The sequence below is a fragment of the Myxocyprinus asiaticus genome, chromosome 21 (assembly GCF_019703515.2).
Source record: "Myxocyprinus asiaticus isolate MX2 ecotype Aquarium Trade chromosome 21, UBuf_Myxa_2, whole genome shotgun sequence".
Taxonomy (NCBI): Eukaryota; Metazoa; Chordata; class Actinopteri; order Cypriniformes; family Catostomidae; genus Myxocyprinus; species Myxocyprinus asiaticus.
In genome coordinates, this window is record NC_059364.1 from 14309225 (window position 1) to 14325000 (window position 15776).

At 38.2% G+C, this 15776-nt stretch overlaps 2 protein-coding genes across 4 annotated transcripts in view; both read left to right on the forward strand.

Moving 5' to 3' along the window:
- LOC127412383 (serine palmitoyltransferase 3-like) overlaps nucleotides 1-10684 on the forward strand; it is a 68297-nt gene extending 57613 nt beyond the window's left edge. The window contains exons 10-12 of one of the 3 annotated variants that reach the window (XR_007892413.1): nucleotides 2256-2391; nucleotides 3293-5076; nucleotides 6753-6771. Coding sequence is in view for 1 of the 3 variants with exons in the window: in XM_051648693.1 (XP_051504653.1) it covers nucleotides 2256-2391; nucleotides 4947-5076; nucleotides 6753-6866 (380 nt within the window). In the remaining 2 variants the exon portion in view is untranslated. Of the gene's footprint in view, nucleotides 1-2255; nucleotides 2392-3292; nucleotides 5079-6752 lie in introns of those variants that run through there. The other 2 variants (XR_007892414.1, XM_051648693.1) reach the window with 2 other exon arrangements.
- A 4906-nt stretch (nucleotides 10685-15590) lies between these two features.
- LOC127412385 (isthmin-1) overlaps nucleotides 15591-15776 on the forward strand; it is a 22700-nt gene continuing 22514 nt past the window's right edge. The window contains exon 1 of the mRNA XM_051648694.1: nucleotides 15591-15776. This exon is cut by the window's right edge and continues 989 nt beyond it. The gene's annotated coding sequence lies outside the window, so the exon portion shown is untranslated.

Sequence of the window (15776 nt, forward strand, 5' to 3'; positions counted from 1 at the left end):
CCAAAAATGGAAATTCTGTCATCATTTTCTCACCCTCATGTTGTTCCAAACTCGTTTTTTTATTATTGGACAGAGTAACCAACCACTTTCATTGTATGGAAAAAGATGCACTGAAAGTGAATGGTGGCTGAAACTAACATGCAGCCTAACATATTTCTTTGTGTTCCACAGAAGAAAGTCATATGGGTTTGGAACAACATGAGCAGGAGTAAATGATGACAGTATTTTCATTTTTGGGTTAACTATCCCTTTACTGTGTTACTGTTTTTCTTCCTGTTTTTGTTTGTAACTATGTTTTGTATTACTTTTATGAATGGGTCTACTCTGTCTCACCTAACTACTTAATGGTCCTAATGATGGGCTATTAAAAGACTGATCCTGGAATTGGAACAGCAGAGCAGATTATGTAATTTCCTAGCTCCTCTTTTGGGCCCCTTTCCTAGTCTTTCACATTAGTTTAGATAATCACCCTGTGTGCCAAAAAAACAACATGTATCCTACAGTGAACTAATAATTTATTGTATAAACTTCCTCTTAAACATATTACAGGAGAAATATGAAAAATAATTTTTAGGGTGAAATTGTAAAGGGAAATCTATTCTAGAAAATCTAATCTATTCTGTACATTCTGGTATGTCTAGGATAAGGAAAGTTAAGCTGTTGCTAAGAATGTTTTGTAACAGTAACTGCTGGTGGTATGGCTTTATGCCACTACACTATGTTGCAATTCCTTGGCCATTTTCCCAGTGTTTTCAACTATATTTGGTAAAACAACTATGAACTTGCAGGCAAACAGTGGAATAAATAAAAAATGGGAAAGAAATGGACTGATCTTTGTGCCAGCTGTTTTTAGGGGAAGTTTGTAGACATATTTGTTCTATGGTTTTTCAGGCTTTGCCTGATGGTCTGTTTGGAGTTCGTGCTACCGCAGAGTGGGCAGAGAGTCTCTGAGTGCTACAGATTGCTGTAGAATTACTGTGACAACAACTCAAATGTATTTTCAAATCACCATTCACCAGTTTCAGAGAGTTCTTGTTTATGCAAAATATCAAACAAGAGCACTCAGATATCATATTTTTGACATTTGAATACAAAATCATAACAATGGAGTATGCTTTCTTTCAAGACTACTTTGGATGGAAGGCATCTGGCAAAAAATAAATTGATATAACTGTACCAAGAGTGAAATTAGCCTTTACGAATTCAAAACGGCAAGACTGGCCTAGATCTCAATCAGAATTCTAATTGAGATCTGCACTTGAACATTGAGCATGGCAGACAGCATATAATGTTGCACGGGCATTTAATTATAGCTAAAGGAATAGTTAATCCAAAAAAGGAAATTCTGTCATATTTACTCACTTTCATGTTGTTTTAAATCCGTATGACTTTCCTCCTTCAATGGAACACAAAAGGAGATGTTGTAATGGACAGCACAGCACGTCTTTTCAAGACAATGGAAGGGGATCACTTTAAAGTTTAAAAAAGGACCCCAAAAAAGTGGATGTGAATGACTTAAATTTTGGGTTATTACAAAAACCTACCTTATGTCTTCAGAAGACTTGGAATATGACACATTAGCTGCATGGACTACTTTTATGATACTTTTGGGTCTTTTTTTTAAGCTTTAATGTGAGGCGCTATCAATTGCAGTTGTATTGAAAAGATGCCTGTGATATTCATTAAATCATCTCCTTTGTGTTCCCCATAAGAAAGTCAGATGGGTTTGGAGGTGATTAAATGATGACAAAATTTTCATATTTGGGTAAACTCTTCCTTTAAAAATAGTTAAAAATATAAATTTGCTTGTCGACCATGGCCCTTCGTTGATTGGTTGCATGGTAGAACTCTATTCTGACCATTTGGCAATTTTTCCAATTCGCATTTTCAAAGTTTATTTGTCATTTTAATTTTTTTAAGTTTTGTTTGCTAGTGCAAATAAATGTTCATTAAGGTTCCTCTGTTATCTTGGGAATCAGTATATAAATAAATAAGAAACATCTACTGTTATTGAGACTTTCATAACCTGTATCCCTCTCATCCAGTAGAAAATCAAATTCTTTAAGTACAGTCCCAGTGAAGGAGCCCCTTTGAGATTATTTGCAGTTTTTTTTTTGTGTTTTTTTTTTTTGACCCAAGGTTGCTCTGTTATAAATCATGACCTTTATCGTAGACTCCCATTTTATGTCTCTACTTTTCCAATGAAAGCTAACAAATTCTACTCGATGAAGCCTTTGTCTGCATCTCCCCCACAGGCCAACGTAGAGTTCGGAAGCTGGCTGAGAACACACGCTACTTCAGATCTCGACTGCAGGAGATGGGCTTCATCATTTACGGCAACCAGGACTCTCCTGTGATACCACTCCTGCTCTATCTACCTGGAAAAGTTGGGTAAGGAATCTATGGATTGTTAGTGAAGCATGGATGAGAAAATTCTTCACCAAACTGTACATTCTGGGCCAAAAATGATTTAATTATGTCACACAAATAAACACAAATGTAAACTAAATTTGAAATTCCGTTTAAATTTTGACTGCAATATGCTTTCATAGACTTCAGTGGGATTGTTGTGCAGTCATGTATCACTCGTCTGTATTTCTCTATGAGCATCTTGTCACACATCAAACAGAGCAGTTGGGTATCTTATCTACTGTAAACAAAAGCTCTCTCCAGCAAGATATTATAATCAGCTGACATTTAAATTAAAATATGATTTAAACTGGCTTTGAATGTTTCTGTTTTCAGATCTGTTAAAGTATAGGTTTCTATATTTTCCACCAAGATTTTTGGCCTATTTTCTCTTTTTGCCGGTTTTGGGCAAAAAAAAATTAGTGGCTAAAATTTCAGTACATCCCTAACAAATGTTCTCTTTGAAGATTCTGGCAGCATCCAACTTGAAAAACATATATTAAAGAGCATCAGTTTACACATCTGCATCTCTCATCTTGCATTTACAAAAAAACCTATTTAGTCCGTTTAAAAAATACTAGCATAGATCGTTGGGCCAAATATTAAGGTTCTTTGTGAGCTTTTTTCACATCTGTGTGTTGTCTTTGTGATTAAGGACAGTTTACACTGTCTGGACACTGTAGTAATCCCCCTTTGAAACTTGTTAACCTGCCCACATTTTGGGCTGCCAATAAAACAACAATGTGAGGCTTACATTGGGTTACAAAGGTGATAGCTTTGAATGCCTTGTGGAAAATGTACAGACTGCATGAGGACTCCCCAACAAAAGCTGCAGTCATCTACACTGGTCATTCCAAAGGAGGCGATGTTGTCTTTTCAACAGGACGTTGGACCGTGGCCATCTTGGATGGTCTGGTTGATCCATGAATCAGTGGTGAAGAAAAAAACAAGAGAGACAGAAAGAAAACATGACATGCGAGAGGCTCATCACTGCACCGGCGTTACAGACTCCTCCAAAGATAACAGCTTCCTGGCACACCAACAAAGACAACGGCAGCTGTGAGGCCTTTTAAATCCAGCTTTCAGTCTCTGGCATGGCTCTGTTCTCTCGCTGCTGTCTTTGCTGACAAAGTGGTGGCCTTCTCTCCTCCTCTCGCTCTCAATCTTTTCCTTCTCCATTATACCTTCCCTTTGCCTTTCTCTCCTTGTCAATCTAATTTTTTTTTCTCCCACTTGGCTAATGCAAATGACAGTCCAGCTGTGCGGTGTAGAAATGGATTTCCCTTTAGACGAAGGGTGAGGAAAAGGTAGCAGACAGTGAACAATTGAATGGGAATCTTAACAGCGTTCCTCTATGAAATGTGTTTACTTTGAGTTCTACAGTAAAAATGCAATTAGACACCAGGAAAATGGGGCAATATCTGGCCTGGTATCGGCATGAAAAATATCTGGCCATGACCAGGTGATATCTGATCACAGCTGCTGTTTATTCTGTCTGTAGAAAACAGATACTCTGTTAAAGATTGTCATACTAACACCCTGTCTATACCAACTGACTCAACACAATGACTTGAGGCTGTCTACACTGGATGCGTCGACATGAAATTGTGGTGTTGGCAGTAGTAGCACTGGCGCATGCAGTGCAAAATGGAATAGGACAACCGTTTACTGTTGACGTGATGCGGCACAACAGACGCTTCCGGTGTAGACTGCATCATTGATTATAATGGATTCTATTGCTTTTGACTGGTGTAGACGAAGTGGACAATTAAACATTTCCAGAAACTTGAAAGCTGTTATCCTAGCTTATGAATGAAAGGTTTAGGAAGATACAATGGCTAGATTACTTATCTGGATATGGTAATAAAATGTTGTTTCTATACTTATAATCAACAACTTCAAATGTTTTTAATTTGATTACGTCTTTCACAGTGCTTCATGGGATTGTTGTTCATTACGTCAAGTCTTTTTGTCTGATTTTTAAATAAAATTTTGCTTTAAGTCAAAGTTTGTAATGATGTACTGTATTTCACCTTGGAGCTGGTTGATTTGGTTTATGGCTTAGAACTCTTATGATTTTACGAAATCCCCATTGGAAAAACACTTCTGGAACCAAGACGACTGAAAAAATGGGCATACACTTTTGTGCTCTATGGGGGGTGGGCTCTTTTTACTTGGGCCGGTAAACAACCACCTAGCAATCACCCAGAAAACCCCAGCAACAACCACCCAGAAAATTTTAGCAACCGTACAGCAACGCCCCAGCAACCACCCCCAAGCATCATGGCAGCGACTTTTCCCTTTCAGGAAATGTACAGTATAAACCTGCTAAATCTACTGTTACCGTGAAAACTTTACTTCCCCCTTTGTTTATTAGTCACCATGACAGTATATCAATAATAAATGGGAGCTGAATGATGTAAACTGTTCTAGATTGAACTGTTTAGGAATTGAAAATTTGTGTGTGCGTGTGCATGTTCATTTACAATCATACTGATGGTGAGCCAAAAAGTTAATAAGTAATTGTCTGCTCACAGTGCATTCTCACGGGCCATGTTGAAGAGAAAGATTGGTGTTGTAGTTGTTGGTTTCCCAGCTACACCCATTACAGAGGCCAGGGCTCGCTTCTGTGTGTCTGCCGCCCACACCAGAAACATGCTCGACAAGGTAATAAACTACACCACCCTAGCTCTCACAGACCTATCAATCTCACTTTTGTTGTTCTTCATCTGTTGTATATTAGCTTTATCACATACACTTTTCTTTATTACTTTAACACTTATATCAGCACACATTTTAAATGTTATTGTTAATAAAAAACTTATGGCAAGTAAATGTCTGCTCACAGCATGTTCTCATGCAAATATCATCTCCTTTTCTCCTAACATTCCTCACTGAAACATCTGACAGTAGTAGTTATGACATATTACACACTTTATTTAGTATTGCACATTCTGTGTATCACCTGCACATTTTCAGAGCTACTGTCTTGTGCCGTATTATTTGACAATGTACATTTCTGAACAGATGTACACATTATAATACCATTTATCTTGCTGTTAAATTATGTTTTGTGCCTCTGTCTGAACTGTTTGCATATTCACAAGGCAAATTCATTGTTTATTTTACACTTGGCGAATGAAGCTCTGATGTCTAAAGTCTATTACCTACTGTACAGAGTGTTAGACAAGTAATATAATGTAATCTTATATATACAGTTTATTTTCAAATATTTCCAGAGTTCCAAAGATATCAAATTGTCAGTCCCTGAATTGCTTTTGCATTAGGCCACATCCACACTTAAACGTTTAAGTTTGAAAACTCAGTTTTCTAACATCATTGTTTTCCAAAGTATGTGGTAATGGAGCGTGTTTTTTAAAGTTTTGGTGTGGCGGAAAATACCATTCCATTGTGGATGAGAGACATAAACCTAGCCAAATCAATATGTTTCAAACAAAAATGTAGTATTCTGGATGTGGTCTTAGTTGTAAAGTGAAACTGGTGGAAGTTAGAGGGCTCTAAGACGATTCTGAAGGCCTTTGTGTACTGGATTGGATCCAAATTGGATTGGATTGCGCCCGGTCGACCGTGTTGCCTTTCAAAGTATACTCTTTTGAGCATGAGCGAATACGAACGTGTTTGACGCATGTGCACTAAGACTGCTTTCTGATACTCTTTTAGTGCAGTCAACACATGTGGCGGATTGCCCGCGTGATGAGAAAATCTCGGCTGCACACAGACCGTCCACGCAGACTGTGCTGATGACGAAATTTGCGTCACGCATACTGTACTTGTCAGCAATGTGGACAACCGAAGTATACTTTGGCCCTGTGCCAAAATGTAGCCAAAGCTCATTTACAATACTTATTTAAACGCCAAAATTGCTCGACACGTCAATATAGACTGATAAAGAATGAAAGTAACTGATTGTTGACATGTTCGCAACAGAAACTGAGGGCTTTGCTATGCAGATATGTAATTTGGGACATAACTAAGGTCACGTCCACACTAATCCATTTAAAAACGCATTTATTTTGATGCAATTTCCTCCACCGTAAACTGAGATTTACGAAAACGCTCTCCGTAACCGCATATGATGATGTTAGCAAACTGAAAACAGAGGTTTTAAACCTAAACATATTAGTGTGGATGTGGCCTAAACCTGGAATCCTGAGTAAAAAAAAAATCTGTTTAAATGTGATATTGGTCTAAAAAACATTTTTACTCTCTTCACTCATCTGAATCGTATGTTTAAAGAAAGCCCAAAGAAACCCTTTTATTTCTCTAATAACCCTTCAACCTCTAAATATCTTAGACTCATTTTTCATCCTTGCTTCTTGCAGGTTCTCCAGAGCCTTGATGAACTTGGGGATGACATCAGGGTGAAGTTCTCTCGTCACAGACCTTCCATACGTCCAGAGCTGTACGATGAAATGGACTTTGAGCTGGACAGCTGATTATTGACGCTCACTGCTGTGAGAGCGATCGCTTGTCCACCTCGAGAAACTGCGAAGGTTCCCGCAGTGAGAACACCTTGGTAGTCTTACTGTTTCACACAGGACAGTTCTGCTTTACCAAAAATTTGTTCAGTGTTTGTAATGAGCTTTTCAAAATTGTCCTACCATGTTAAGAAGGACACATGCAGGACCCTACACTTGTTATATGTATATATTTTATATTGTAAAATTGTATTTAATTGCTTTTTGTGAAGTTTGTTAAATTACCTTTCTCAGGGGATTTTGGGAAAAAGGGAGGGGGCCATGACGGCTATGTTTGTAGAACATACAGTATATCAAAAGCTGCTCTAAATACATCAAACAATTAACTCCCTTAACACTGACCTACATCAAAACTCTAGCGGCGAATAAGAAAGCCCTTGATGTGGCCCTATTTTTTTATCCTGCTGCTAAGATGGATTGATGAGAGACCATCATGTGCTGGATTATGGGTTTGTGTGATCCAAAAGTACATTGATTGAACGAGATTGAACAAGGCTGGGTGTTGCAGACCAACTCGTAGTCATTAAAAATTCCTGTATCACATCTTGCAGATCTCAGTCCTTATAATTTACACTGACAGGCATTTATTTGAATTTCATGTGGAGGAAATTCCTTCTGATTTTAAAATAAATCAAATTCATTTATGAACTTATTATATGTACATATAAAGTAAATGTTTGCTTGGAAAGTTTTAAAGTGTTTCATGTAATTGTGTTACCACATTTCAGACACAGGGCTTTTGCTTATTTGCAAGGATAGTAATTTGTGTGTTCTTTTAATTAGTGGCGCTTGCAAAGGCAAAGATTTTCACTTGGCAAATGATAAAATGGGTGGGAAAATGTATCCACTGAAGGAGGGATCCGAGCTATATCTAGGGACAAGAATATCATAGAGACTTATAGTTGGGCTCTTTTGGCTTGTAAGCAACCACTCAGAACACCCTAGCAACCGCTTAATGCCCTGGCAATCACCCAAAATCATAGCTTCATGGAACCAACTTTTGCATGGGTAAACACCACTCACATTTTCTTCAGAAAATGTAAAAAGTTAAAAAAAAGAAACAAGTTTGATCATAAAATCTCAGCTCAACAGCTCCTTTACGATTTTAAACGGTCTGTACTACCACAGTAAATAAAAAAGCATATATTAATCTTTGACATTCATTTGGTTTTTCAAATGAAAGGTGGTGTTTGCTCATGTTTACCAATCTTCAAACATCTTTGCTTCGGATGAGACAAACCTTAACTATTACATTTGAAAGAGACCCAAAAGAACAATTTCCTCCACAGACACTTTTCTGTCTGATAGCGCTAGAGCTGAACATGCCAGCTATGTTGTGCATGGGCCAATATCCACCTTAACCTAGCAATTAGTGCCGAAATTCACATTCCGCAGGTGTGGGGTAACAACTTGATTAATGCTGGGAGGAATCAAGACAGATAGTAAATGCTGCAGACAGATGGTCTCTAGTCTGCACTTGTTTCACCAGTGTATCAAACAATGTTTATGTTATTTCAAGAATACCAAAACCATAGTGATGAATATTTCTTAAGAGGCGAGATAGTAAGGAGATGTCTTGGGTCCTAGACTCGTTAGGCTCTGTATGTTTTTGTTCCATTTCAAGGATGCATTGGGACCAATTGCAAAGACTTGTGACTTGCAAAGAAAAACATTCTCAAATAGAGAAGAGAAACGTGTAGAATCTCAACGGTAACGTTATTATGCTCTGCATGCATCTATTTGTGGATGTGTGAAGAAACCCTTTCTAGGAACTGTATTAACGTGAAATCCAGCATCTTGTTTACTGTTGGTAGATCATCCATTCTGCCAAATTAATGTTAAATTATCCATCCTGACCGACAACGGCACGAATGTTGGATCAATTCTCCCACTAGACCTCTCTCTCCATCAGAAGATATCAGAGTTTTGTCTGAAATAAAAATTTAAAAAAAAACACAGTCAATGTCAACAGCTTAGGTTAACTCTTCTACCAGCCCAAGAGCTAGGCATAAGGCAGCAGGGGAATACAGAAGGCAGGAGACAAAGTGATGGTAAAAAATTAACAGAATTTATTGATTAATCTTAGTTGCGTGTTTCTCAGTGACTTCGTCTGACCAGTAAGTGTTGTTATACCATGCAAAGACAAAGGAAAATTACTGCTTAACAACATCGTCCTGTGACATTGAAGACTTTGAAATGGAGACAACTCTATATCTTTTAAACTTGTGAAGACAATAGAGCACACAACATAAGATTGAACAGAAATAATAATGCATAGCAAGAGCAGGAAACAATATTATAAGAAAAGTCACATTTAATATGTAAAATTAATGTAAAGAAATTCGTAAATGTATAAGTAATATGAAAGAATTAAATGGAGTACAACACAGATTTTTGCTCCCTTGAAGCTGCACTTACACTCAGGTTCATTTTAAAAACTCAAATTAGATCATTATATCCATCACTGTCATTAGACTTGTGTCAGGGAGTTTCTACATTCAGTACATTTACATGCGCAGTTAATTTTTGCAATTCGCAGAAATTACATACATACGCTTAAAGGTGTATTCCTGGGTTCAATACTAGTTAAGTTTAATCGATAGCGTTTGTAGCATAATCTTGATTACCACACAAGTTTACTTCGACTTGCCCCTTCTTTTAAAAAAAAAAAGCAAGAATTGGGGTTACCAATAGGCACTTACAAGAGGCCAATTTTTGGAGAGTTTAAAATTTGTGTATTATTTGAGCTGTAAAGTTGTTCAAATTGTCATTTGTGCTGGATTACAGGGTTTATAGCAATGCGATATCATAGCAACAAAGTTTTAAAATTGCATATAACTTTACACCGAAAAGGTTAGTAACCATTTTTATCACACTAAAATCATGTTAGCAACACACATATTGTTTACGTCTTGTGGCTATACTTCTGAAACACTGAGTATTTTAACGTTCACAAATTGACCCCATTCACTTCCATTGTAAGTGCCTCACTGTAACACAAATTTTTGCTTTTTGTAAAGAAAAGGGGGGGACAAGTCAAAATAAATTTTTGTGATAATCAACTTTATCCCACAAATGCTGTTAATTGAGCTTAACTTGTATTTAACCTGGAATATACTGCTCTTTCAGTCACAACAACATGAATACTGTCTCCTTATCCATCCACAAATGTCAGTTCCTAGCATTAGCCATGATATCTCTACCTTGTGGTGCATTCGACTTTTGGGTTCTATACACTCTGCACGTCCCCTCTTGTCTTTCGGAGCATGCATACAATGCCAAGGCCAATTGTGGTCTGATTAACGTGTATACATGCTGGACCGAAGCCCAGCTACATTCACATTATCTATATCTATATCGGGATGATTTCAGACTAATGCCGTGCCCTTACTACACGATTTTTGGTCGGATTATGCTGTCGCAGACAGATTTCTAAGGTCTGTGCTCGCTACAGTCATAGTCATTAAGTATGAGCAGTTCCGGGATATTATCTGAGCCAGTTTTGAGCTGTCACAGACACTGCAATATTTTCAAGCATGTTTGATATTATTGCTACATAATCTTGTAGTGTTAGCAGCGCAGCAACAACGGTGAACTGCTCCAGCCAATCACATCTTATCATGCATCTTTGGACAGGAATGGAAAGCCACAGATTTGATCATAATTGGGTTTTATTGTAATAAACTAACAAGAATGATTTTCTAACAAATACATAAATGCTCTGAGCACTATACTTGACCATTTGTGCTGTTTTATTTACCTCCAACTCTTTTTTTTTTTTTTTCAAAACAGACACAGACTGCCTGTCCGTATATAATATATACTGTAAATAATAATGATTCCTAATGATTCCCATTATTTCTGTCATATTTTCTTTTTTTTTTCATTTCCTCTTTTGTTTTTCAGACAAAATCAGTACACAGAAAACTTTTGGACAGCAAGCTGATCGTGACCCTATGGAAAAATATTGTGATCACTCTCACATGAAATTATGTGAGAATTTTTTCATTGTTGGCTGGGGATGCCTCTTGGCCAAAGATCTTCTGATTTTGGTAACTCGTCTGGGATCTGTTGAGTAGTACAATCACTGAGCACTTTATTAGGAACACCTATACACCTACTTTTAATTATTAAATGCAGATATGGGTCAGGAGCTTCAGTTAATGTTCACATCAACCATCAGAATGGGGACAAAATGTGATCTCGACCGTGGCATGATTGTTGGTGTCTGACAGGCTGGTATGAGTTTTTCTGTAACTGCTGATCTCCTGGGATTTTCACGCACAACAGTCTCTAGAATTTACTAAGGATGGTGCCAAAAACATCCAGTGAGCGCCAGTTCTGCAGACGGAAATACCTTGTTGATAAGAGAGGTCAACAGAGTATGGCCAGATTGGTTTGAGCTGACAAAGTTAACGGTAACTCAGATAACCACTCTGTACACTTGTAGTGAGCAGAATAGCATCTCAGAATGCGCAACACGTTGAACCTTGAGGCGGATGGCTACAACAGCAGAAGACCACGTCTGGCACTTTATTAGGATCATAGTGTTCCTAATAAAGTGCTAAGTGAGTGTATGTGTGCTGCTACAACAAAAAAAAAACGTGTAGTGTAATGTAAGTAGTACAGCGATTCAGGTAGTCTGAAAGTCGAGTAGTGAGAGCACGGCTTAAAGCATTTACATGACATTCTAAAAATATGAATTACTATTTTAGTTCAGATGAAATCAAATTTTTAAAGTGAATGTAAGTGTTCTCCATTGTTTTTGGGATGGTATGGTTTAGTGGTAGAACATTTGGGCCTGTAACCGAAAGGTTCTATGTTTGAACTCCCAAAGTGTGACCCATAACCTTGAGTAAGGTACTTAACCTCACATTGATCCCTTTCTCTTTGAGTGCTGACATGAGGAGGTTGTAACAGCCCAACTGGGTAAAATTTCCCTTGTTTATATGGACAATTAAGGGCAGACAGACAGTTCAGCCGAAGAGCGCAAATGGCAGAGTACAAACACACACAGGATGGGCCTCTCTCCATCAGTTTACCCCCACCCCCTGTGTCAGAGGGTCTTGTCGATCTGGAGAGCAGATGTCCAGCCAAGTCTCCTTCCTTCTCCTTTGCTTCCAACCAAGCAATATGCTGCTTTAGGAAAACATCTGTCTAAGCATTGACCATCAGTTAAGGGGCCCAGCTAGCTGGTTTGTCCACCCTTTGAAATTACAAGACTAACTGCAAAGGCATTCTGAGTCATGCCAGTGTATCCCAGGTTGTAGATTCCTCTTTGTCCAGATTGTGCTTGTGAGATTTGAAGATGAACAGAACCAAATGAGAATATTATTCATTTTAAATAGACAGAATATGATTTTGAAATGTTACTGAGATATGCAGTGTAATATAATCATTTTGTGACAAAGCTTTGCATACCAACATTTCATGGTTGCAAATGTCTAGGGTCTAAATCTTTCAAAGTTCAGTTGTTCTTGAAAAAACTTGATTTAATGAACCACACAATACACAAGTTCAGGACAAGAGCTAAACATTTGTCACACTTTTTGATGTGGGCTCCCAGACGAGCCACAAACAAATGCAAATCATGAAACACCTTGTCCCCTTCTCCCCATTCCTGGAAGTGTGAAATTTGGACAAGGAGGTAAAGATACCCTCAATTTGTTAAATCAACTCTCACCACTTTCACAATCCACAATCTACGATAAGCACATTAGCACTATAATCACTCAAACAAAGGTAATGGCTATAGGACTTTACAAACTACAACCCATTAATAATTTCAATGGGTTTTTAAATTGAATTAATTACTCTAAAATTGTTTGCAGAAAAAAAAAAAAAAAAAAAAAAACTATAATAGGGGTTAAATAGAGTAGAATACAATTGTTTTATCCCAAGGTTGGATTGCAGCAGCAGGACACCAAACTAAACCCTAAACAGTAAAAAAAAAAAAAAAAAAAAAATATATATATATATATATATATACACATATACACACTATATTGCCAAAAGTATTCACTCATCTGCCTTTAGACGCATATGAACTTAAGTGACATCCCATTCTTAATCCATAGGGTTTAATATGACTTCGGCCCACCCTTTGCACTATAACAGCTTCAACTCTTCTGGGAAGGCTTTCCACAAGGTTTAGGAGTGTGTTTATGGGAATTTTTGACCATTCTTCCAGAAGCGCATTTATGAGGTCAGACACTGATGTTGGACGAGAAGGCCTGGCTCACAGTCTTTGCTCTAATTCATCCCAAAGGTGCTCTATCGGGTTGAGGTCAGGACTCTGTGCAGGCCAGTCAAGTTCTTCCACACCAAACTCGCTCATCCACGTCTTTATGGACCTTGCTTTGTGCACTGGTGCGCAGTCATGTTGGAACAGGAAGGGGCCATCCCCAAACTGTTCCCACAAAGTTGGGAGCATGGAATTGTCCAAAATCTCTTGGTATGCTGAAGCATTCAGAGTTCCTTTCACTGGAACTAAGGGGCCAAGCCCAGCTCCTGAAAAACAACCCCACACCATAATCCCCCCTCCACCAAACATCACAGTTGGCACAATGCAGTCAGACAAGTACCGTTCTCCTGGCAACCGCCAAACCCAGACTCGTCCATCAGATTGCCAGATGGAGAAGCGTGATTCGTCACTCCAGAGAACCAGTGGCGGCGTGCTTTACACCACTGCATCCGACGCTTTGCATTGCACTTGGTGATGTATGGCTTGGATGCAGCTGCTCGGCCATGGAAACCCACTCCATGAAGCTCTCTACACACTGTTCTTGAGCTAATCTGAAGGCCACATGAACTTTGGAGGTCTGTAGCGATTGAGTTGGCGACCTCTGCACACTATGCGCCTCAGCATCCGCTGACCCCGCTCTGTCATTTTACGTGGCCTACCACTTCGTGGCTGAGTTGCTGTCATTCCCAATCGCTTCCACTTTGTTATAATACCACTGACAGTTGACTGTGGAATATTTAGTAGTGAGGAAATTTCACGACTGGACTTGTTGCACAGGTGGCATCCTATCACAGTACCACGCTGGAATTCACTGAGCTCCTGAGAGCGGCCCATTCTTTCACAAATGCTTGTAGAAGCAGTCTGCATGCCTAGGTGCTTCATTTTATACACCATGGAAGTGATTGGAACACCTGAATTCAATTATTTGGATGGGTGAGCGAATACTTTTGGCAATATAGTGTGTGTATATATATATATATATATATATATATATATATATATATACATACACACACACACACACACACACACACACACACTACAATATATACTATAAAGAGAAAATATGCAGTAATACCATCCAAAACATGACAAATTGCTTGTCTTGTTCCTCATTTGTAAGTAACTTTGGATAAAAAGCATCTGGTACATGACTAAATGTAAATGTAAAACATGGCAATAGTAGTAAGGGAGACTAGGGCTAGTTGTTGTTATAGTTATTCCCCAGCAACTAGGTTTTAAGTCAAAAGTCTAATTTCACAATTTAATTTTCTCTAGCAGTGGTTTTCTATGTTAAGTTCAAATACCTTGTTCAAAATACACTTACTTAACACTTTATTAGGGATACTATAGTCCTAATAAAGTGCTCAACATGGTCTTCTGCTGTTATAGCCCATCCGCCTCAAGGTTTGATGTGTTATGCATTCTGAGATGCTATTCTGGTCATTACAATAGTACAGAGTGGTTATCTGAGTTACCGTAGCCTTTCTGTCACTTCAAACCAGTCTGGCCATTCTCCATTGGCCTCTTTCATCAACAAGGTGTTTCCATTCGCAGAACTGCCGCTCATTGGATGTTTTTTTTTTTTTTTTTGGCACCATTCTGAATAAACTCTAGAGACTGTTGTACATGAAAATCCCAGGAGATCAGCAATTACAGAAATACTCAAACCAACCCATCTGGCACCAAAAATCATGACACGGTCAAAATCACTGAGATCACATTTTGTCCCCATTCTGATGGTTGATGTTGAACATTAACTGAAGCTCCTGACCCATATCAGCTTGATTTTATGCATTGCACTGCTGCCACACGATTGGCTGATTAGATAATTGCATGAATAAGTAAGTGTACAGGTGTTCCTAATAAAGTGCTCAGTAAGTGCAATTTTTTTTCTTCCAAACAAAAATTCCAATATATTTTCTAAATAGCTGTTTGGTAAACTGAAAATGTAACCACACTGGGATACATTAAGGCTGTGATTAATTCTATTAGGGGTTTAACCAAATGGACAAGGGTATTTTAATAAATGTCAGGTTGGTGCAAATTGTCACATGTGTTATAAATGCTATACATTTATGCAATTGAATAATTGTAATTAATTAATTTATCTGTAAAAAATTGTAAAATATTTGTCTATACAATTTTTTTTATTTTTTTTTTTTATTTTTTTTAAACGCACCCTGAGAAATACTCACTGGAATAAAATTGTGAAAACTATCCCCGGTCTGCCATATGTACCATACTATATAGTAAGCTATAGCTATGTTGCGTCTAACCTTTTTTAATAATCTACGGTACAAAGTTTTCTTATATATAACAGAAAGAAAAAAGCATTTCGCGAGTGTCCGGTGACGAGTGCGTTGGGTGGGACGGGGCACGTGAAGGGTTAAATCGGTGAGGAGGGGAGGTGACAGCAAACTAAAAGAAGAGGGGGATATAAAACACCAAAGGCTTCGTGGGCATGAGTCTGACTGTGTTTGTGCTGGACTTAAAACACACAACGATAGAAGGCAACACACACTCGTCCAGTGCTGTGTGCTATGTTATTTGACGGCGCACATTTACGCAGAAGGTGTGTGGATACTCTTGCGCAAGAGCGGCTCATACACCCCTTCCAGAGG